Source organism: Notothenia rossii (genome assembly GCF_949606895.1).
Source record: "Notothenia rossii genome assembly, chromosome: 3".
In the NCBI taxonomy this organism is placed as follows: Eukaryota; Metazoa; Chordata; class Actinopteri; order Perciformes; family Nototheniidae; genus Notothenia; species Notothenia rossii.
Window position 1 is genome coordinate 92,209,962 of NC_136901.1, and position 21,844 is coordinate 92,231,805.

The window sequence follows — 21,844 nt, forward strand, 5'->3', positions numbered from 1 at the left end:
GTCTGCAGTCATAACAGTTGATTGTTTCCTAAAGAAACTATTATTCTTCCACTGTTAGTTGTTAAAGTAAATGTATGTTTTCTTTAGTAAATGGTCTGAATAAAGAAGGTCCTCTGAACTAATATTAGTTTTACATAAAGTTGACTTTGTGACATAGAAATGTTTATGTTCCCAATAGGGCTTCACGATTTGGTGAAAAAGTCATATTGAGATTATTGTGGACAATATTGTGATTTGTGATTGAATGAACAAAGTGTAATATGTACTTGGTCAGGGAAAGGAAAGAGCACAGACAAATGATCATTTTGAAATCTGTATTTCTCAAAGAATCGTAAACAAATATAACAACAACAATATCTGAGTAGTAGGCTACTGTTTGAAAATAACTTAGGATTTGACAAAATAAAATAAATGCCAAAATATATCTTCTTTGAAAATAAAGGTTTTCTCTGCATACTTTCTGCACTACTATCCAGTAAATATAAGAGCACATGTTCATTAAATAAGACATCTGGATGCCCAAACAAATGAAACTGAAAAGGATATTGCATTGTTTTGTTACTTTCATTGCTATTGTATACATTTCTTAAGTGTAATGTAACTCAACTTCCTGTTTTATTTAGATATGCTTTTATTTTGAAGGCGACTTTGCCTATTAGCAGGAAGCTACTGTTCCCAAAGAAAAAAACTTGACGGAGATGAACGGAGATAAAGTACAGACATTAACGGAGATATCTACATTTAAATACGGCGATATCAAAAGAAAGAGTTTACATTAAAGTATTAGCAAGAGGCACAAGGTTAGTGTTAACTGATATAAACATGTGTCCTGATTCGTTTATACTGTCTTATAACTTTGCGGTTCACTTGTTTAATGGTTTGCTAAAGTGATGCTAATATGGATGAACCTTAACCGTAGTTGTTGTTTTGTGTCTTTGTGTAGCTCTTACGTTGATTTTTGGAGTTTTCAATAAATGAGAAATCATCAGTCAAGTGTACGACCATCTTTCGGAGGGATGTGCTACACTTGGTGTTCCGGTTTCCTGTTGTTAGCATTCCAGCTTCACAGTAGCATGCAGCTAGCACGTTCTTGTGTGTGTAGTTAAATGGAAAATAAAGTGTGGAGTTCCATATTAAACACACCGCCTCCGACTCCCATTCATCGGCTCTACACCACGCACATTTGATTATTTAATTAAATCGCAGCCTGTTGCGGTTATGTAATCGCACAAGCTGATATCGCGATTGCGATTCGATTAATCGTGCAGCCCTAGTTCCCAATCATTTAGACGTGTTTTCCCAGATAATAAACAGAAGGCTGATATAAAGATGATCCTCAATAACAGAATGACGGTCACTGTTATTCAGGGAAAGATCATTGATTAGGACGCAGTAATGATGAGCTGCACATTTCAGACCTGAACATCTGACTGGATTATAAACTGATTTTTATCCTCATCATGTTTTCTTTCTTCAGACTGAGGAGCTGCAGGTTGTCAGAGATCAGCTGTTCTGCTCTGGCCTCAGCTCTGAAGTCCAACATCCATCTGAGAGATCTGGACCTGAGAGGCAACGCTCTGAAGGATTCAGGAGTGGAGCTGCTGAGAGATCTTCTGGAGAGTCCAGACTGCAGACTGGAGACCCTCATGTCAGTAAGGGGTCTCTGCTGGTTCAGCAGTATTGTATTAAACACAGGGAGGTGTTTCTCTCTCTGGGGAATCTCAACAGATCACTGATGTTACCCACTGACTGCAGGCTCTCTCATTCTTCCATCAACTATAGAAGGCCAGCTGGAAATGCAAACATTTATATATATTATTATTTATTTGTAGCCACTGTCATTTTGTTTTGTATATATTGATTGTTGTATTGTTTTATTTAGGTCTTAATGTGTGCACATGTAAACATGTGTCTTTGATTCTGTGTATATATATATAAATATTTGTAAACATATTTTTAAATACATTTGTTTTTATATTCTGGATTGTGGGAAACGGTATTTCGATCTCTCTGTCTGTGCACACAAACTGGAAGATTGACACTAAAGCTGACTTTGACTTGACATTTAGTAATCAGCTCTCTCACAGACAAATGGGGTTTGACTGAAGAGTGGAAAAGGTAGTCTGTTTTGATGGGATGTTTTTAGTTTCTAGACTAATGGCTGGTTCCTTCCTGTAATGCAGCTGAGAGCAGTCAGTCGTAGTGTTTGCAGAGAAGATATGATGGGATGGAAAGCATGAGATCAGTCAGGACTCTGAAGCTGACTCAAAGAACAAACACTTATTTTAAACTGGATCTAAAACTGTTGGGTTGTGTTCATCCCTACAGGATCAGAGAGAATGAGACGATCAGAGCCAAGATCCAGAAGACCTGTGAGTACTGAATATCCTCCATTCATCCAGATATGAAACTCTTTCATGGAGCATGACCTCAGAGGAAAACAACACTCTTGTTTTTCTCTCTTCATCATTCTGGATGTTTCTCTTCATGTTTTATCATCATCATTATTCTCTCTCTCTCTCCTTCTCCTCTCAGGTGACAGGAAGTGAAGACACACAGAAAGGTGAGAGGTGAAGTTTGTTTATTGAGGTTTCACCACGGAATAAATGTAGTTATTGGTTTTTCTGGAGAAAAAAAGTTCTGCATTCAAAATGTTCCTCAAGTGAAAGTAGAAAAGTATTCTCATCAAAATATAGTGAAAGTAGAAACAGTAAAAGTAGTCGTTGTGCAGATTGGTCCATTTCAGAATAATAGATATGATATGTTTGATAATGATTGATCATGAAAGTGTTCTCAAAGCTGGTAAAGGTGCAGCTAGTTTGAATGACTTTGTATACTGCAGGGTAGCTGGTGGATTTACTCCAGGTGGAACTAAAGTCTGATTTAACACTTGATTAGATTTCACATCATTCATCCACATCTGTAAAGTAGGGGTGTAACGGTTCACAGAAGTCACGGTTCGGTTCGTACCTCGGTTTGGGGGTCACGGCTCGGTACGGGTTCGGTTCAACAAGAAAAAGCAAAAAAAAGTCCCAAATGCATAATTCCAGGTTTGTTGTTATTTATTTTTGAACAGTAGTGCAAGTTTCAGTTTAAAAATAAGGAACTCTGACATTTTGAATAATTAACTTTATTAAACAGTTCAAAACAAACCACAAACAGTACCACACACACTCAGATGGCCATATTATCTATAATGATGTCAAACAAAAAGGTATCAAGCTGTAAAACTCAAAAGAATGTCTTGAAAATCTTACATCATAAATAAGAAGAAAGTGTTTCAAGAGCGCAAAGTCGTTGAAAAACATATGCCAAAAGCTTCCGTTCTTTATTTTGGTCTTTCATGTCTATTGGTTTATTAAAAACAGCGGGGAGAAGCTGTTGAACTGCTGTTGTCTTTTGCCGGGCTCCGGTGATTGCCAAATCTGGCTGATGCCCTCTGATATGATTTAACATGTTTAGCGTGTTGCCATTAGCATACCGCACCGCTGTCTAACAACGCCGACACACCGTCCTCGTCCGATCCACAACTCGCACACTTCTTGGTTATTGTAGTCCACAGGGAACCCGAAATGTTCCCACACAGCTGATTTAAAAGAAGCAGGTGGGTTCTAGCTCCTGTGTGTTATCTGAAATCATTACATTACATTACATTACATTACATTGCATTTAGCTGACGCTTTTATCCAAAGCGACTTACAATAAGTGCATTCGACCAGGAATATACAACCTTTAAGAAAACAGAATCATATAAGTACATCAGGTTTCATAGAGCCAAACATTTCAAGTGCTACTCAACTGGCATTTAGAAAGCCAGCCCTTTATTAGTATATAAGTGCTTTGTTAGTAATTCTATCGCTCGAAGTGGAGTCTAAAGAGATGAGTTTTCAGTTTGCGTCGGAAGATGTGTAAGCTATCTGCTGTCCTGATTTCAATGGGGAGCTCATTCCACCATTTTGGAGCCAGGATAGCAAACCCACGTGTTTTTGCTGACGGGAACTTGGGTCCCCCTCGCAGTGCGGGTGCAGCGAGCTGTTTGGCTGATGCAGAGCGGAGTGCACGTGCTGGGGTGTACGGTTTAACCATGTCCTGGATGTAGGAAGGGCCAGATCCATTCACAGCATGGTACGCAAGTACCAGTGTCTTGAAGTGGATTCTAGCAGTTACTGGAAGCCAGTGAAGGGAGCGGAGGAGCGGTGTGGTGTGGGAGAATTTGGGAAGGTTGAAGACCAGACGAGCCGCTGCATTCTGGATGAGCTGCAGAGGTCGGATGGCACATGCAGGTAGACCAGCCAGGAGGGAGTTGCAGTAGTCGAGGCGTGAGATGACGAGAGCCTGGACCAGAATCTGCGCTGATGTCTGGGTCAGCTGGGGACGTATCCTCCTGATGTTGTAAAGCGTGTATCTGCAGCAGCGGGTTGTAGCAGCGATGTTTGCAGTGAAGGACAATTTGTTATCTAGGACCACACCCAGATTCCTTGCAGTCTGAGTCGGGGAAACAACAGAGGTGCCGATGTTGATTGTTAGGTCAAGAGTGGGACAATCTTTTCCCGGAAGGAAGAGCAGTTCAGTCTTGTCAAGGTTGAGCTTGAGGTGATGAGCAGACATCCACCGAGAGATGTCTGCTAGGCAAGCAGAGATGCGTGCAACGACCTGGGTCTCTGAGCGGGGAAAGGACAGAATTAGTTGGGTGTCGTCAGCGTAGCAGTGGTATGAAAAACCATGCGGGCTAATGACAGACCCGAGCGAGTTTGTGTACAGGGAGAAGAGGAGGGGACCAAGAACCGAGCCCTGAGGGACCCCTGTAGTTAATTGACAAGGGTCGGACTCGGACCCTCTCCAAGTAACCCTGTAGGTGCGGTCGTTGAGGTATGAGGTGAGGAGGGAAAGTGCAGTGCCTGAAACTCCAAGTTCTTGGAGAGTGCGAAGGAGGATCCGATGGTTCACTGTGTCGAATGCAGCAGACAGGTCCAGAAGGATGATGACAGAGGAGAGGGAGGCTGCTTTAGCAGTGTGCAGTTCATCAGAGACAGCAAGGAGAGCAGTTTCTGTTGAGTGACCTGCCTTGAAACCAGACTGGTGCGGATCCAGAAGGTTGTTCTGATGGAGATAACAGGAGAGTTGTTTAAAGACAGCGCGTTCAAGTGTTTTAGACAGGAACGGGAGGAGAGAGACGGGCCTGTAGTTAATAACATCAGACGGATTGAGAGTGGGTTTCTTAAGGAGAGGGTTTACTCTTGCCTCCTTGAGACTGTTTGGAAAGTGACCAGAAGTTAGAGAAGTGTTGATGAAATGGGTCACCATTCTAACTTTTCTTCTTCTTGTATTGTGTTCGTTTGGTTGTTGTGTTTCTTCTTGTTCTTCATTTGTTGTTTAAGGGCGGCTGGCAAACAGCTTTTAGGCGCAATACCGCCCCCTGGAGTATAAATAGTGTAGTGGATACTGCCCTGAAGGACTTTTTCCCACTCGTAAAAAAAAGGCGTATTGGTTGTGTGACTGCATGTACCGAACCGTGACAGTACGGGACGAATACGGATACCGTTACACCCCTACTGTGAAGTAACTAAAGGGATTAAAGACATGTAGTGGAGTCAAAGTACACAGTAGCATAAAATGGCAATACTCAAGTAAAAAATTGTACTTAAGTACAGTGCTTGAGTAAATGTACTTAGTTCCTCTTCTGATCTGTAAAACTCTCCCAACATATGCAGGTTAGCATCCGGCAGCTTCTATGTGCTGGGGACCCGTACTCTACATTTCTATCATCAAACTTTGGGCTCCTCCACATCTCTGGGTTCCCAGCAGGACTCTCTGAGCTGCAGACACATTCTTTCTGTGACTCTGATCCAGATATTTGGAGCATAATAACTGAAGCTGTTTCTCCATGTTCAGGAACTCTGAGTCCTGCGGCAGGAAGCGGTCCTTCTCTCCAAGAACTCCTGGAGCCAGGCCTGCAAGCTGCTCCAGAACCAGAGTCCAACCGGTCGACCTCGTGAAGTTAAACTAAACTACACCATTATTAAAGATCATGTTTAAAGTTAAAAAAGGATGCTTTCAGACTGCAGGGTTTCCCACACATAGACTCTACTTGTATACAGGTATATTAACGGCCGCCAAAGTATATTTCGTATATATATATATTTTTTTTGTATCCGTCCGCAAGCACGACGCCATCTGCGATCGATGAACTAGTGGACAATGATCCCTCGCTCTACGCCTCCTGTACCTGTTCGCTCTGTGTTGGGAAAACACTGAATGTTCCTTCTGTATCAGAGTAGCTCATGATAACAGAGGCCCTACGTAGCTGTGTACGTAGCCGGATGTCTGACTACATGGATGACGCTCATGAGACACTGTGTTGAAGTTATGATAGCTATGTTCCTCAGATTGGCATGATGACACAGCTCCTAGAGAGATAGACATATGACTGTCATGTTTATTGCTGACGCAGGCCTTAGCTAATCTGAACTAATGTCAGCATACTGCTTTGAACCGGTATTCCTCCATCTTGTTGACTGTAACTCCCTCTCTTGTATATAAGCATATCAAGGACTCTACTCTGGGAACTATTTGTCCCACGCAGCCCTGTGTGTGATGACTACTTCCATTCTTGAGAGGATAATAAATACATGGATCCTGATATTGAAGCTCAAGCCGGTGACGAGTGATATTTGTAGAACACTCTGCTATCGCGTGAAGGGTCTGCTAACAAGCGACCAGCAGAAAGGGAGACCTTACGAGAAACAGAGAAGACGACGTAAACATCGTTTCTCTGACTACAGTCAAAGCAGATACTTTGTGGAATATAAAAATGAAACTATAAGAATTACTCAGAATGTTCTTTTACAAATATTTCAAATGTTTCTATCCGAGTGCTTTTCTCTTGAATTATCCATAAATCTTGGAGTTTGTTTCCTGTGTATTTCATCATCTTAAAGGATATTTGATTTCATGATTTTGTATTTGGGATTGTGGGAATCGATCTCTCTGTCTGTACACACAAACTGAAAGATTGACAATAAAGTTGACTTTGATGTAACTTTCAGATGAAAAATGTTTTTATTGCGTTTCTAGAACGCATAACAAGGGTTTGTCCTTTTAGAAATGGAAAGCAAAATGTATGCAAATGACACAATTGTTTGAACTGGTTATATGTACAAAGAGAAAAATAAAAGAAAGCACAAACAATAACGACTAAAGTGATCCCCTACATTCACTGCTAGTGAGCCTCATACACACAAATATTTAGCAGAAATATTGTTAAACTAATATATATGCATGTAATACATATGCATAAACATACATGCTACATACACTGCATACATACACACATACATATGCTGCACATAAGCTCTATCAATAACAGATCATTTTACAGAGTGTGGAGTACATTAAAAAAGGTCCCCAGGCTTCCTGAAATGTCCTGTTTCAGTATAGAAGTTCATATCTGATCTTTTCCAGTTTCATGCAGGACATTACATCCGTCAAGCAGCTAGCAGAGAGCAAAGGACAGAGATGGACGTTCTGCAGTTAAATGCATCTCCTTTCCTATGACCCCAAATAGAGCGGTGCAGTGATGACGTATTTTTGTAGGCCGACCCTGAAGTAAGCTGCTGGTTCCCTCGACAAAAAGCAACGGGATTTCTCCGTAGGATTTAGGAATATTGTAAAAAATAAGATCTGTGGAAAACAAACCTGTTTGATAAATGCACGTTTTGTTTAGTCGGATAATCTCCACATGTCTACCCTACTTTTAAAATGTTCGAATCATAAATCTAACGGCCAGAAGCAAAATGCTAACGTTATGCTGTAAAGGAACTACAGCCGAGTCCAGCAGCACGACTTCAACGTCACGCCAACTTCAGATCCATATTCAAACACAGATTCTAAATGGTACGAGTTGAAGCGTTTGTTTGAACAGTCTGCAGGAGGCAGCTACTTGCTTTCAAGCAGAACAGGGCAAACTAACTCAGAGGAGTGTTTACGTGTTCGGCGTAATGACGTACAACGTCCTCCACGACTTCTGTTCAATCAGGAGAGACGGCTTTGATGTAAGAATACATATTTATTGCAGAGATACACAAATGAATGTAATGGTGATTTTGGCGATTAGGCCCCGTTGTGCAGGAAGTATCATTCGGGAGGGTAGAACCGATCCGATGAAACCCCCCCGGGGTCTAGACCCTGGTGGTGGTGAATGGATAGTTGGGTCGGTCTGAAGAGGAGGGGCTTAGCTTGACCCTGGATTCAGAGGGACAGGAGGTGAAAAGGGGGGGAGGAGGGTTGCGTAGAGTCACCTGAAATGACAGCTGTCAGAGGAGGGAGCTGCAGACTTAAAAGGCTTAGCAGAGCGCTATGATAGGCTCTTGGGAATAGAGCGAAGTGATTGGTTAAGCTGGAGAGTGACGCCCCCGATCACTTATTGAGAGGAGAGAGAGTAGTTACATGGGAATAGTAAATGAAGAGTAAAGACTGTCTTCCTGGTTGAACTTACGCTGAGCTTCATTAGTCCTATTCAGCCACTTGGTAACAACCATCGTTTTTCAGACACTTCAACTCTTCAGAAATCACCAGTGGGGTCACTGCTGATGGATTTAATGTCGTAGAACAAAACGTGATCCGTCTCTTACATTTGTCTCAACCACAGACCTTATTTCCAGATATTTTCCAAAAACGAGTTCAAAAATCCCGTTGACTCTGAGACGAGGGAACAGGAAGTGGTGAAATGCTGACTCACTTCCTGGTTTGAGGACTCGTTCCTGCACCACTCTATAGGGCAGCCAGAGGATTTGGATCCAGTTCAGTGCTGAACACCTGGGATCAAGTTTGAAAGATCTCCGTCCAGTACATATGAATGAGAGAGGCTTTAGCATTTTTTTTTTTTTTAAATAAATAAGATTCATTGTATTACTTGTTCAAAGGAGACAGGCTGCATGTTTGCTAATCTAATAGATCCAAGCTAAAGACATTAAAGTCTCATTTTATCCTCGGAAAGTTAACAAAAAAAGCTTCCTAAACTTTTATTCTGACAATCACAAATCTGGAGAATCTCCTGAGTGGTTTCACATCCACAGTTTGAACCAAAGTCTTCAGATATTTCAGCGTGATGTAGCCCAGACGACTTTTTCTTTTATAAAAGTGTTTTGGTTTTGACACGTGAAAAAGTAGAATATTGCTCCATATATTGTCTCCAGTACTGAGCAAGATCACTCTCTATTCCAGCAAGTCTTCACAGGCTCTGCAGCATTTTGAAGTGACGCTGCACAGATACAGCGACGAAGAGGAGGAGGAGGAAGAGGGGAGATGAGAGGAATCCTGCTACGAAGCTGGAATGGGAAAGACGACTTCAGCAGGGAGAGGGGAGGAGGAAGAGGAGATGAGGAAGAGGAGAGGATTAGAATAAGAGAGGCAGGGAGAGGACGGATGAGATGAAGGTAGGCGATGAAAAATATGAGGAGAAATGGAATAGAAATGGAAAGTCTGGGTCTTACCTTGCTTCAGTCTCTGAGGAAAAATACAAATGTTTGGTTGAACTGTCCCTTTAAAGACATCATCACAATGCTCGTCCGAGTCGTCCCCCTTGAGGTGTCAGTTGGAAATTATTTCTCAAAAATCTGACTTTTCTAGGAATAAAACTGAAATAGATTTTATTTCTCAACATTTTGACTTTACCAGTAAAATCCTCAAAATTCCAACTTTTTCAGAGACATTCAGAAATACGTATTTTGGTCAAAATATTGACTTTTTCAGAAAAAATCAGACTTTTTTAGAAAAATTCAGACTTTTTCAGAAGAAAATAAAAAAAAATATTTTACTCAAAATTACTTTTTCTCAAAATAATGACTTTTTCAGAAAAAATCTGAAATCTGACTTTTTCAGAATTAAATTCGGATTTTTTTTGGAAAATTCTGACTTTGTAAAAAATCTATCTGACCTTTTTTGAACAATTCTGGGTTTTTCAGAAAAAAACGGTAATCTGACTTATTCAGAAATAAATTCATTCAGACTTTGAAAAATTCAGACTTTCAGAACAACCTGAAATCTGATTTTTTTTTCTGTAAAATCGTTGTGAGCGTTATTTTGAGCACATCACTGTGTTTCACCCTCATGGGGAGTGGAGGATAAACGTTACAAATTCATGAGTTTTTTCAATAAAGGATTTCTAAATCGGTGTTTTGGTTGAACTGTCCCTTTAAAAACAGAATAAATCGTTTCTATAGCAACCTAAAAAAAAGACATACATGCGGATGCTTTCAAATGTATTTATTATATATAGGGATAAAGCAATGAAAGGGAATGAAAATAAAGTTGTCATTCATTTATTAAAATATCAAACAGATGTAGGTTAAAGCTTGACTGATGATTCTAAAATGGGTTTAAACAATTAATTTGGTGGAAAATAATGACTTTATTTACTAGAAATCGTTAGTTAGCACTAAATGAAAGTTTGGGAAGCTGCACCTCATCTTCATCATCCTCTTCATCATCATCATAATGATTTTCCCCCTTAAAGTGTCAAGTGGCAATTTTAGCACATCAATTCAGGAATAAAATAAAACAATTGGTATTTAAAATAAAATTAAAACATAGTGTGCAGACATTTACATATGCAACAAATGGATATATACACAAACAGCAGGTTTAAATTCTTTATGAATAAGGCTTTTATATCAACAAGCCTTTTTTATACTGCCACATAACACTGGAGACGTCTGAACAGAAGCAGTGAGTCTGTGGTTAAACCCAGAATAACTCAAACGTGTCATTCAAATGTGTTTTATATTACATACATTACATTATAATACATGCAGAGCCTCTCTGTTCAATTAAAACCCAAAGAAAATAACATTTTCAAGGTTAGGTGTTTGTTGTGTGGTCACCACAGCGTGGGCGGGCACAGCAGCCAGGTTACACTTGGCGTACTCGGAGATTTCCACTGGGGCAGCCTGCCCAGGGCAGATCAGCTGGTAGTCATCAGCGTTTACTCCACTAGCCCATGCTGGACCATTGCCTTTGACAAGAAGAGGTGGAGGATGTTTTAGGTTTATATAAATAACACATTCATAGCTGAGATTAAGACAGGTAAGTGTCAGTCTCTCACTATTGCTGTTTTCTGGAACAATTGTGTGTTTTATGAAAGCAACCTCCCCTGCATCCTCAACCAAACACCTATAATGAGATGCACAACATAACAACACAAAGATGAGGTGCTCTGGAAGAGAAAGTAAATACCATGGAAATACCTTTATTTGCTTTATTAGACCAGAAGATTGATACCCCTGAATGTTAAGTAAAGGGCTAAAGTCAGGTGGAAGTTAGCTTAGCTTAGCATAGAGAATAAAGCATAGGGAAACAGCTAGCCTGGCTCTCTTGAAAAGTAAAATAAAATGGTTTATTAGCAGCAAAAAAGTTCATTAATTAATACAAGATATCTTTAGTTTTTATGCCATACACAAACATATGTGTGTTTTGGGGTTTTATGAGGAGTTTGTGCTATTTCTTGGCTACCAGGATTGAAACTGAAACAGTTTGAATGTGGATGAATGTCCACTGTCCTTTGTCCTACCTCAAAGCTCCTGCGTAGCCGTTGTACTGCTCTTCAGCACTGGCACTGCACTTTGACTCATCTCCCACCGTTCTTCCACTGCCGGCACACTGAGAACAGAACGGAGAGCTGGGGTCTGAACCGGGGGCCCAGCCGCTGCTGAAGAACTTGGCTGAGGAGAGGACGAGACGAAGGGGGCAGGTGTTACACTCAGAGGAAGGAAGGAAACAAATCATGGATCCTAAAACCTGCATTTCTAGTGCATGATTTTGGAGAAAACGTTATTGTGTTAATTTTGTTCCCTGAGAAAAAATGTTTGTGTCTAGGATCATTTCAATGTGTTCTAGGTCATAGGGAGGTGGTCGAAGTTGATGTTGGGTATGCAAAACACAGAACTGTGGAAACCTAAATGATCTCTGTTTTGTTTCTTTGGTCACCATGGTGATGAGCCGTAATTGCTGTGTTTTGGATCTTACATCTCAGAGATCCAAACAGTGTTGTCTATGTGAAAAATGGTATTAATAGTCTTAAGCTTATCTAACCAAGCGCTTTGAGTCGTCTAAACGCACTAAAAACCGTACAAAAAAGTGATGTTTAGTTCCTACAACTTTGTAAATACTGCGCATTCAATAAAAGAAGTCTTTATATTGTTGATCACAAACATAATCTTGGCAGCTTTACGTGTCTTTGGTTACGTATTTGCACATGGGAAGAGCACACGGTCGCTGACTGAAGTCACAGTCTTGAGTCTGTTTGTGGATTCGACCCATGGGGATGTTCCAGCCAGCAGTTCTGCCGAGTCCAGTGTGGCAAGACCTGTGGCTCTCCAACGTGTCCCAGGTCAGACCTGAACTCTTCTTTACCAAAAGGAGATGATCTTTCCTCCTTCATCACTTTTCGCCATTTATTATCCATTTTCATTGGCTGAAATATAAAATCAAACTGAAGACAAAGTTTTGAAGAATATTTTTGATGTGATTCCTTTTGGAGCACATCTCATTAACTGTATGCATTCCCTGGGTATATCACTCTCAGAGGTGGGAGAAGTACTCAGATCGTGTACTCAAATAAAATTACCAGAGTGTAGAAATACTCTTTTACAAGAAAAAGTCATTCAGAATGTCATTCAATAAAAAGTACAAAAGTATTGGCATCAAAAAATATGCTTAAAGTACCGAAAGTAAAAGTATTTATTATGCAAATTGTCCCATTCCAGAATAATGTATGATGTGTTTTATCATCTGCCCAATCTGCCCCTTCCTTCAGACTTCCTCACAGAGCCCCTCCTCCAACACACACGAACGCTCACATGACCAATGAGGGCACGAGATAAGTTTGTGCACAGACAGAAGGCTGACAGGCAGGTAGGCCATCCAGTTAGTTTAGCCGGGCTACGGTTTCCACAAATTAATTTTTCTTATGTATTTCTTGTCAAAGCACTTCATATATTCATTGCTATCGGGATGTTAAGAGCATTCCATGGAATATAACAAAAAGTGTATCTGAAATAAATTACATACCCCACCTTTAACTGATAACATAAGATATAGACTAAATGAACAACACAAATAAAATAAGTTACATTTATTTGTTATTGGCTATTTTAGGTTATTGGATGTTCACATACTTATTTGATTAATAAAATGCAAACCGATCTTTTTCATATGGGTGTTTAAAGTTGTACCCCCTAGATCAGGTCTCTGTAAGTCGGCGCTCAAAGTGCACCAGGTTGAAGCATTTTACTTTAAAATGTAAAAAATAAACTTCCCGGGGGGGGGCATACCCCAGGACCCCCCAAGAGGATGTGACGTCCACCCCCCAATTAAAACATGTTCTTACAATACTAAATGCATATGAAGCCTTTCTATATAAACTGTCCACATGTCCTCATTGTTCTTTGTCTACCTCTCCACAAACACCTGCCTCCTTACCTGAATTACATGTTGTGGTGTGTAATACTGTCCCTCCACCAGAAATGAGATGTCTTCCACACCCCTTCCTCCACTGTATGCACACTCATTGTTTCTGTACTCGGTCACTCACCATCACATTTCACCGTGCATTCCTTGACTTTTTTATTTCGTAGGGCTGTACTGTCTATATATAGCTTTCCTGACACGTGATGCAACATTAGGAACCATTTTTGAAGAGTATGCAATTCCATAAGGCACATTTGTATGATGCTTTCACACCTTGTCATTCTTTCTTAAAACACATTTCAAAGTGCATTTTGTTCCGTCCATTAGGTGTATTTTATTCTAATGCAAAGGACCAGGATTGAAGGAGGCACATTATAAAACCCACAGGCCTGAATCGGATGCATATCGAGGCTTGGGTGGTGTTTTGGGTCCTATTTCTTAACCAAGTGGCTACTTAACAAAGGGATTCACTGTATCTGACAGAGTCTGGGTGACTATAGATATTGTGTGTGTTTGGGATATACATGGAGTGGTGTTTTTTAAAACATGAATTTTGATTTTAGCATCACTTGAAATAAATTGAAACTAAAACCAGTGTTGTTTGTCTTTTTATTTTAAAAAGTAAATAAACAAAAGCCACTGAAACCTCTATACAAATGAATGGTTAGGACAAGCTCACCTACAGTGAGGAAACAAAAGGAAACACAATATAACATACCTTGGCCCAAAAGACCAAATGCTAAATTCTTTTGAAAGTTATTTTGTTATTTGGTTGAAATAACTCCCATATACTTAGAATATAGAATATCTAAATCATTGAACTTAATCATTGCTGACTGAGACTTCTACATACATTTTTACCAGAGGTGGGAAGTAGTGGAGTACAAATACTTCCTAACTAAAGTACATTTTTCTGGTATCAGTACTTTACTCACAACTTATTTTTCTGAAGACTTTTTACTTTGACTTCTTACATTTTGAACTCAAATACCTGAACTTTCGACTTCTCACATGTTGAACACAAATACCTGAACTTTCTACTTCTCACATGTTGAACACAAATACCTGAACTTTCTACTTCTCACATGTTGAACACAAAACATACCTGTACTTTCTACTTCTTACATGTTGAACTCAAATACCTGTACTTTCTACTTCTCACATGTTGAACACAAAACATACCTGTACTTTCTACTTCTTACATGTTGAACTCAAATACCTGTACTTTCTACTTCTCACATGTTGAACTCAAATACCTGTACTTTCTACTTCTTACATGTTGAACTCAAATACCTGTACTTTCTACTTCTCACATGTTGAACACAAAACATACCTGAACTTTCTACTTCTCACATGTTGAACACAAATACCTGAACTTTCTACTTCTCACATGTTGAACACAAAACATACCTGTACTTTCTACTTCTTACATGTTGAACTCAAATACCTGTACTTTCTACTTCTTACATGTTGAACACAAATACCTGTACTTTCTACTTCTTACATGTTGAACACAAATACCTGTACTTTCTACTTCTTACATGTTGAACCCAAATACCTGTACTTTCTACTTCTTACATGTTGAACACAAATACCTGTACTTTCTACTTCTCACATGTTGAACACAAATACCTGTACTTTCTACTTCTCACATTTTGAACACAAATACCTGTACTTTCTACTTCTTACATGTTGAACACAAATACCTGTACTTTCTACTTCTTACATGTTGAACACAAATACCTGTACTTTCTACTTCTTACATGTTGAACACAAATACCTGTACTTTCTACTTCTTACATGTTGAACTCAAATACCTGTACTTTCTACTTCTTACATGTTGAACCCAAATACCTGTACTTTCTACTTCTTACATGTTGAACTCAAATACCTGTACTTTCTACTTCTTACATGTTGAACTCAAATACCTGTACTTTCTACTTCTCACATTTTCCAAACAGGCTGGTTCCTTTAGTCTGAATGTGTGTTTGGTGGCGTGATCATTATTATTTAGAGTCATTGCGTGCCTATTGATTTGAACACGATCCGTGTATCAAACATTTCCTGGTCTTCTCTAAAGAAGAGGGACAAATGGAAACGTTGTCATGTTGCCGTTGTTCAGCATGGAAACATTCATTAGCTAACAATGACATTATTGTTCTATTAATATAAAGGGAGGTCAGGTACTCTTTAAAACAGCTGCTAGTTATGGGTACTTTTTACTGAAGTACATTTCAAAGCCTCTTTACTTTTACTTGAGTAAAGAAGTTTAGTCAGTACTTCTACTTTTACCAGTCCTGAGTCCTAGATCTGAGTCCTGGTCTTCGAGTTGTGGCTGAACCTGTCTCTGCGGTCCTGCCTGACTCTCACCATACTACTTCCCTGATGGCTCCCACAGGATTGTTGACATCCTCGTGGATTCATCTTCTTATTATAGACACATGCATTTCCAAACATTTGGTCTACCCACGCTGTAAAATGTATTATCTCTTTGATTTACACACGGCATCTATTGCACGTCTGTCCGTCCTGGGAGAGGGATCCCTCCTCTGTTGCTCTCCCTGAGGTTTCTCCCATGCTCCCCTTTAAACTGTGGGGTTTCTCTGGAAGTGTTTCCTTGTACGATGTGAGGGTCTAAGGACAGACACACAATGTGGTTTTGCTTATATCCTTGTATTTTGTGGAGATGATAACATTTATAACAGCACTTTCAATTGCTCTGAAAGTTGGGCACGTGTCTTTAACAATATCTTTGAGTTGCTATAATATTTTATTTCACTTCCTCCTTTTATTTTGACTTTTTGTGTCAAGTTGTACACAGTGCGAGGAGAAACACAGTGACTGTTGTCTCTTCAGTAAATATTTTAAAAGCTCACATCACCTGGAATGTCCGGCATATTCACGTTCTACACCTTAAAGCCCCCAGAGACAAAAGTAAAATGTGTGATATTGGGCAAATTAAATAAACTTTGATGAACTTTTATTGCTGTATTTGGCGCGAGAAGTACACTTCACGTCAGAGCCCTCAAGAGCCAGACATAGGCCTAAATGTTTATTAGCGTCAAAAATGTTTTTGCTATGAAAGGTTTTGCTACTCCCTAAACCTCAGGAACAGGATGTAATGGATGGGATTTCTAACAGGTTTGAGATTTTAGATTTTGAAGCTCTTCTCCACTAAAGCAATGAGATCACGAAAGCAGAGATAACCGTTTTGTTGTTACAATGGAGATTCTTTTTAAACGACTTAGACTTGTGTTTTGGGGATCAATAAAGTCCAAACCATCGTCGGGATGTCACCCAATGAGTGACGTCTAAAGAAGATGAAAAATATAAATTAAACATTGTTGAGAAAATGCTGCATCTCTTGCATTTATTGAAGTAGAGGAGCCTTATTGTTTACCTTTTTAATATCATTTTGTTCAGTTTCAATTGCTTGGTTTTCGTGAAATTAGCCTGTTTTCCTCTTAAGTGTAACAGATTGATGCATCTCCAAAGATCATCTTAAAGGCTTCTGAAACTGAGGACAGAACGGAGAGGGTACCAGGAAGGCACTTTGTAAGTATTTGAGTGAAACAGGTTGATTACAAGAATTTAAAATAACATAAACACAGTGGCATACTTCCACATGTGGTGATAGGATGACATGGTGATACACACTCTTGTACAGTAGGTGGCAGTATGCACCTTCAAGTTAATAAGTTTGTGTGTGTGTGTGTGTGTGTGTGTGTGTGTGTGTGTGTGTGTAAATATGCAGTGGTGTTCATTTGTAAATCATTTAGTATAATCACACATTCTCTGTTTTATATTTAATAATTCTGTGTTCTTCATTTATTGAACGTGCAATACCTGACTAGGTCTGAGAGGCGGAACCTCTGAAATGTAGTCACTGTACTCAGAAGATTATTTTTGTGGGGACTTCCCCCTTCATATTGTGTGTTCCTCACGTTTCCTCTTCCCTTTTTGCGAATGTTCCATGTGAGAAGAGTTGGTGTGAGGAGAAAAACTAATGAATGACGACTGATTTGTTGTATGTTGTCAGATTATCATTGAATAAACGGAGACCGCCTCAACTGTGTGCTGGCTCCGGTCTCATCCATCATCAACACATTACAAGCAGACACCGCTTAACGACACACCGGTTACATGTGTGTGTACAGTGTGGGGTGTCCAGTGTACGTGTGTGCGTGTGCGTGTGCGTGTGTGTGTGTGTGTGTGTGTGTGTGTGTGTGTTTAATGGGGGTTAAGCATTGAAGTCTTCAATGTTTTGGCTCGGGTCTCATCCATCAACACAACACAACGCAGACCCCGCTTACGTGTGTGTGTGTGTGTGTGTGTGTGTGTGTGTGTGTGTGTGTGTGTGTGTGTGTGTGTGTGTGTGTGTGTGTGTGTGTGTGTGTGTGTGTGTGTGTGTAATGGGGGTTTTGAACCTCCAATCTTGAAGCATTGAAGTCTTCAATGTTTTTGTTTCTATTATGTTGGAACTTGAGCATGATTCCTATCAGAGGGAGGAGCTGCAGACAGGTGAGGGTGTCACCTGAAAGTAGGAAGTCAGACTTGTCAGACTGCCAGACTCCATTTTACAGCTTGACGGAGCAGGAGGACGACAGGGTGAGTGTTAACACCAGGATCTGCTTTCTAACACATTCATTATTTACTCTGTTATACTGGATGTCAGAAAATAACTTATTGGTTAAAAATCTGCGTCCTAGAGTCCAATGAGACTTCTGCAAGTGTTGTAAACTTTTATTATTTCCTGTTTATCAGTTACATGTGACGCAGTCAAAATGGAGAGCGGCATGAAGTCTGACTGATTTCATGTATTTTAACCAAGTTTATTATTAAGATGGTTTAGATTGAAGTGTGTGTGTTTGTGTGTGTGTGTGTGTGTGTGTGTGTGTGTGTGTGTGTGTGTGTGTGTGTGTGTGTGTGTGTGTGTGTGTGTGTGTGTGTGTGTGTGTGTGTGTGTGTGTGTGTGTGTGTGTGTGTGTGTGTGTGTGTGTGTGTGTGTGTGTGTGTGTGTGTGTGTGTGTGAGTGTGTGTGTGTGTGTGTGTGTGTGTCCAGTGTGTGGTGTGTCTCTTAGACTGGAGAAGATGAGTGATTTAAAAGATGAGGAAGAGGACACATCTTCAGTCTCCAGCTTTCTGTCTCTGAAGAGTGACCGGTCTATGGGGGACCCTCTAAACTTCAGTGATGAACCTGGACCCTCAGACACAAAGTAAGAGTCTGTTTCTACTGTAACCTGACCTGAAGAGGATTCTGTTTTTAGTACATCATCAAAGTTGAACTCTTGCTCCTTGTCATCATCAGCAATAATCAAGTCTCCTGTGATTTTGGTGCAGTTTCCCCACTTGAAAGGGACTTGAGGCATCTACTGACTTTGAACAGGGTTCCACTCCAAGGACACAGCTTTACTTTTCAGTCTTTTATTTCAGCAGTTTACTTAAAACAGAAGTCCATTTACTTGCTGAATGGGTCATTTAGTGCAGGGGGAAAACCTTTGAAACAAGAAAGATGTATTTAGACAACTAGCAAGTTATTAAAATAAACAAAGCATGCAAACAATACACTGACACTGCTACCTTAAAGGTGAATATTTTACAAATAAACTGGGCAGACTAAGCACAGAAATATTCATTTAAAAACATAAATTCTCTAAACCCAAACTCTTTTAAAATCTCTGCAGATTTAATTAACTGGATTTTATTAGCAATGTTTTTAATAAATCAAATAAATTCTTTATAACAAGAAAGATTGTTTCCTCTATTTTAGCAGGAATATTCAGTGAACTAAATTAGCAGGATTTTATTAGAAAGGCTTTTAGTAAATTGAAATGAATACTTTTTAACAATAAATATTGTATTGCATTTATTTATTGTTCTTCTTAAATTCAATGTATTTAACCTCCTAAAATCGTATATCCTTTTAACACCTATCAGAGTAGGCTAATTGCAGGATGTTAAATTAAATACAATTAAGGTCCTTCTTTTATCTATCCTTTTAACAATAACTAACAGAGAGTCTAAGCTCAGAATGTTCTGCAAAATTAGCACACCAAATTGATGCTTAATATAAAAACAATGACGCACAGGGTTATAAAAGGACACGTGGCACACACGCAAACAGTTTACCAGAACATAAAACATCTTAGCGCACCGTGGCTCTGCGGACCTCTCACACAACACTAAGGATCTGAGTGTCTGACCGGCTGCCTGTCCTGACTTGGTAGAATGCCTCCCGTCTGCATGCTTCAGTGTGTTACCGGCTGCCTGTCCTGACTTGGTAGAATGCCTCCCGTCTGCATGCTTCAGTGTGTTACCGGCTGCCTGTCCTGACTTGGTAGAATGCCTCCCGTCTGCATGCTTCAGTGTGTTACCGGCTGCCTGTCCTGACTTGGTAGAATGCCTCCTGTCTGCGCGCTTCAGTGTGTTACCGGCTGCCTGTCCTGACTTGGTAGAATGCCTCCTGTCTGCGCGCTTCAGTGTGTTACCGGCTGCCTGTCCTGACTTGGTAGAATGCCTCCCGTCTGCATGCTTCAGTGTGTTACCGGCTGCCTCTCCTGACTTGGTAGAATGCCTCCTGTCTGCGCGCTTCAGTGTGTTACCGGCTGCCTGTCCTGACTTGGTAGAATGCCTCCCGTCTGCACGCTTCAGTGTGTTACCGGCTGCCTGTCCTGACTTGGTAGAATGCCTCCTGTCTGCGCGCTTCAGTGTGTTACCGGCTGCCTGTCCTGACTTGGTATAATGCCTCCTGTCTGCGCGCTTCAGTGTCTGACCGGCTGCCTGTCCTCACTTGGTAGAATGCCTCCCGTCTGCACGCTTCAGTGTGTTACCGGCTGCCTGTCCTGACTTGGTAGAATGCCTCCCGTCTGCACGCTTCAGTGTGTTACCAGCTGCCTGTCCTGACTTGGTAGAATGCCTCCCGTCTGCACGCTTCAGTGTCTGACCGGCTGCCTGTCCTGACTTGGTAGAATGCCTCCCGACTGCACGCTTCAGTGTGTTACCGGCTGCCTGTCCTGACTTGGTAGAATGCCTCCCGTCTGCACGCTTCAGTGTGTTACCGGCTGCCTGTCCTGACTTGGTAGAATGCCTCCTGTCTGCGCGCTTCAGTGTGTTACCGGCTGCCTGTCCTGACTTGGTATAATGCCTCCTGTCTGCGCGCTTCAGTGTCTGACCGGCTGCCTGTCCTCACTTGGTAGAATGCCTCCCGTCTGCACGCTTCAGTGTGTTACCGGCTGCCTGTCCTGACTTGGTAGAATGCCTCCCGTCTGCACGCTTCAGTGTGTTACCAGCTGCCTGTCCTGACTTGGTAGAATGCCTCCCGTCTGCACGCTTCAGTGTGTTACCGGCTGCCTGTCCTGACTTGGTAGAATGCCTCCCGTCTGCACGCTTCAGTGTGTTACCGGCTGCCTGTCCTGACTTGGTAGAATGCCTCCTGTCTGCACGCTTCAGTGTGTTACCGGCTGCCTGTCCTGACTTGGTAGAATGCCTCCCGTCTGCACGCTTCAGTGTCTGACCGGCTGCCTGTCCTGACTTGGTAGAATGCCTCCCGACTGCACGCTTCAGTGTGTTACCGGCTGCCTGTCCTGACTTGGTAGAATGCCTCCCGTCTGCACTCTTCAGTGTGTTACCGGCTGCCTGTCCTGACTTGGTAGAATGCCTCCTGTCTGCGCGCTTCAGTGTCTGACCGGCTGCCTGTCCTGACTTGGTAGAATGCCTCCCGTCTGCACGCTTCTGTGTGTTACCGGCTGCCTGTCCTGACTTGGTAGAATGCCTCCCGTCTGCACGCTTCTGTGTGTTACCGGCTGCCTGTCCTGACTTGGTAGAATGCCTCCCGTCTGCACGCTTCAGTGTGTTACCGGCTGCCTGTCCTGACTAGGTAGAATGCCTCCCGTCTGCACGCTTCAGTGTGTTACCGGCTGCCTGTCCTGACTTGGTAGAATGCCTCCCGTCTGCACGCTTCAGTGTGTTACCCGGCTCGCACGCACCAACTATTTAACTCGTTCAGGTAGCGGCACCGGGTTTTCTGATTAGTGTGATTACACCCGGCTTGCCAGAGAAGGACCGCCTTCAGTGTACATATTTGTAACGTTAATGATTTAATTTCTCTTTAAAATTAAGCTATTTTTTTATTGATATGTATATATATTATTTTTTTACTAAGCCTCAGGCTCTGTTTGACTTTACAGCAATAGTAAATGATCTCCCAGTGAAATCATCCTCACACCCTACGTGTTGGACTTTGTGTTAAATGAAGCTAACAAAATACAAATATGTAAAACGTTTCACACTCAAATGAATTTTAACAACAGAAACCCACAATCAAGACTCAAAAACGAAATAAGGTGAACATTCATCAAAATCTGCTCTTTAAATAAACTAA

The 21,844-nt window shown here is 41.0% G+C and overlaps 2 protein-coding genes across 2 annotated transcripts in view; one reads left to right on the top strand and one right to left on the bottom strand.

Moving 5' to 3' along the window:
• Positions 1–21,844, top strand: part of LOC307030933 (uncharacterized protein) — a 354,919-nt gene that overhangs the window by 315,881 nt on the left and 17,194 nt on the right. Inside the window, exon 29 of the mRNA XM_079667564.1 lies at positions 1,478–1,648. Within this exon, the coding sequence (XP_079523690.1) occupies positions 1,478–1,648 (171 nt within the window). The remainder of the gene's footprint in view (positions 1–1,477; positions 1,649–21,844) is intronic.
• LOC307030942 (serotransferrin-like) lies at positions 10,766–12,211 on the bottom strand. Its single transcript, XM_079667576.1, has 3 exons — positions 11,567–12,211; positions 11,102–11,169; positions 10,766–11,011 (listed from the first exon to the last, which is right to left on the bottom strand). Exons 1-3 carry the CDS (start codon positions 11,797–11,799, stop codon positions 10,827–10,829), a joined length of 486 nt encoding a protein of 161 aa, XP_079523702.1. The 5' UTR covers positions 11,800–12,211; the 3' UTR covers positions 10,766–10,826.

Bases quoted from the DNA above. Each gene is read 5' to 3' on its own strand.
- LOC307030942 (XM_079667576.1), bottom strand. From the start codon at position 11,799: ATGCAGGTTTTAGGATCCATGATTTGTTTCCTTCCTTCCTCTGAGTGT. The intron at 11,170-11,566 runs GTAGGACAAAGG...ATCTCATTATAG, and splicing joins GGCTACGCAGGAGCTTTGAG to GTGTTTGGTTGAGGATGCAG. The intron at 11,012-11,101 runs GTGAGAGACTGA...TTCTTGTCAAAG, and splicing joins TGTTCCAGAAAACAGCAATA to GCAATGGTCCAGCATGGGCT.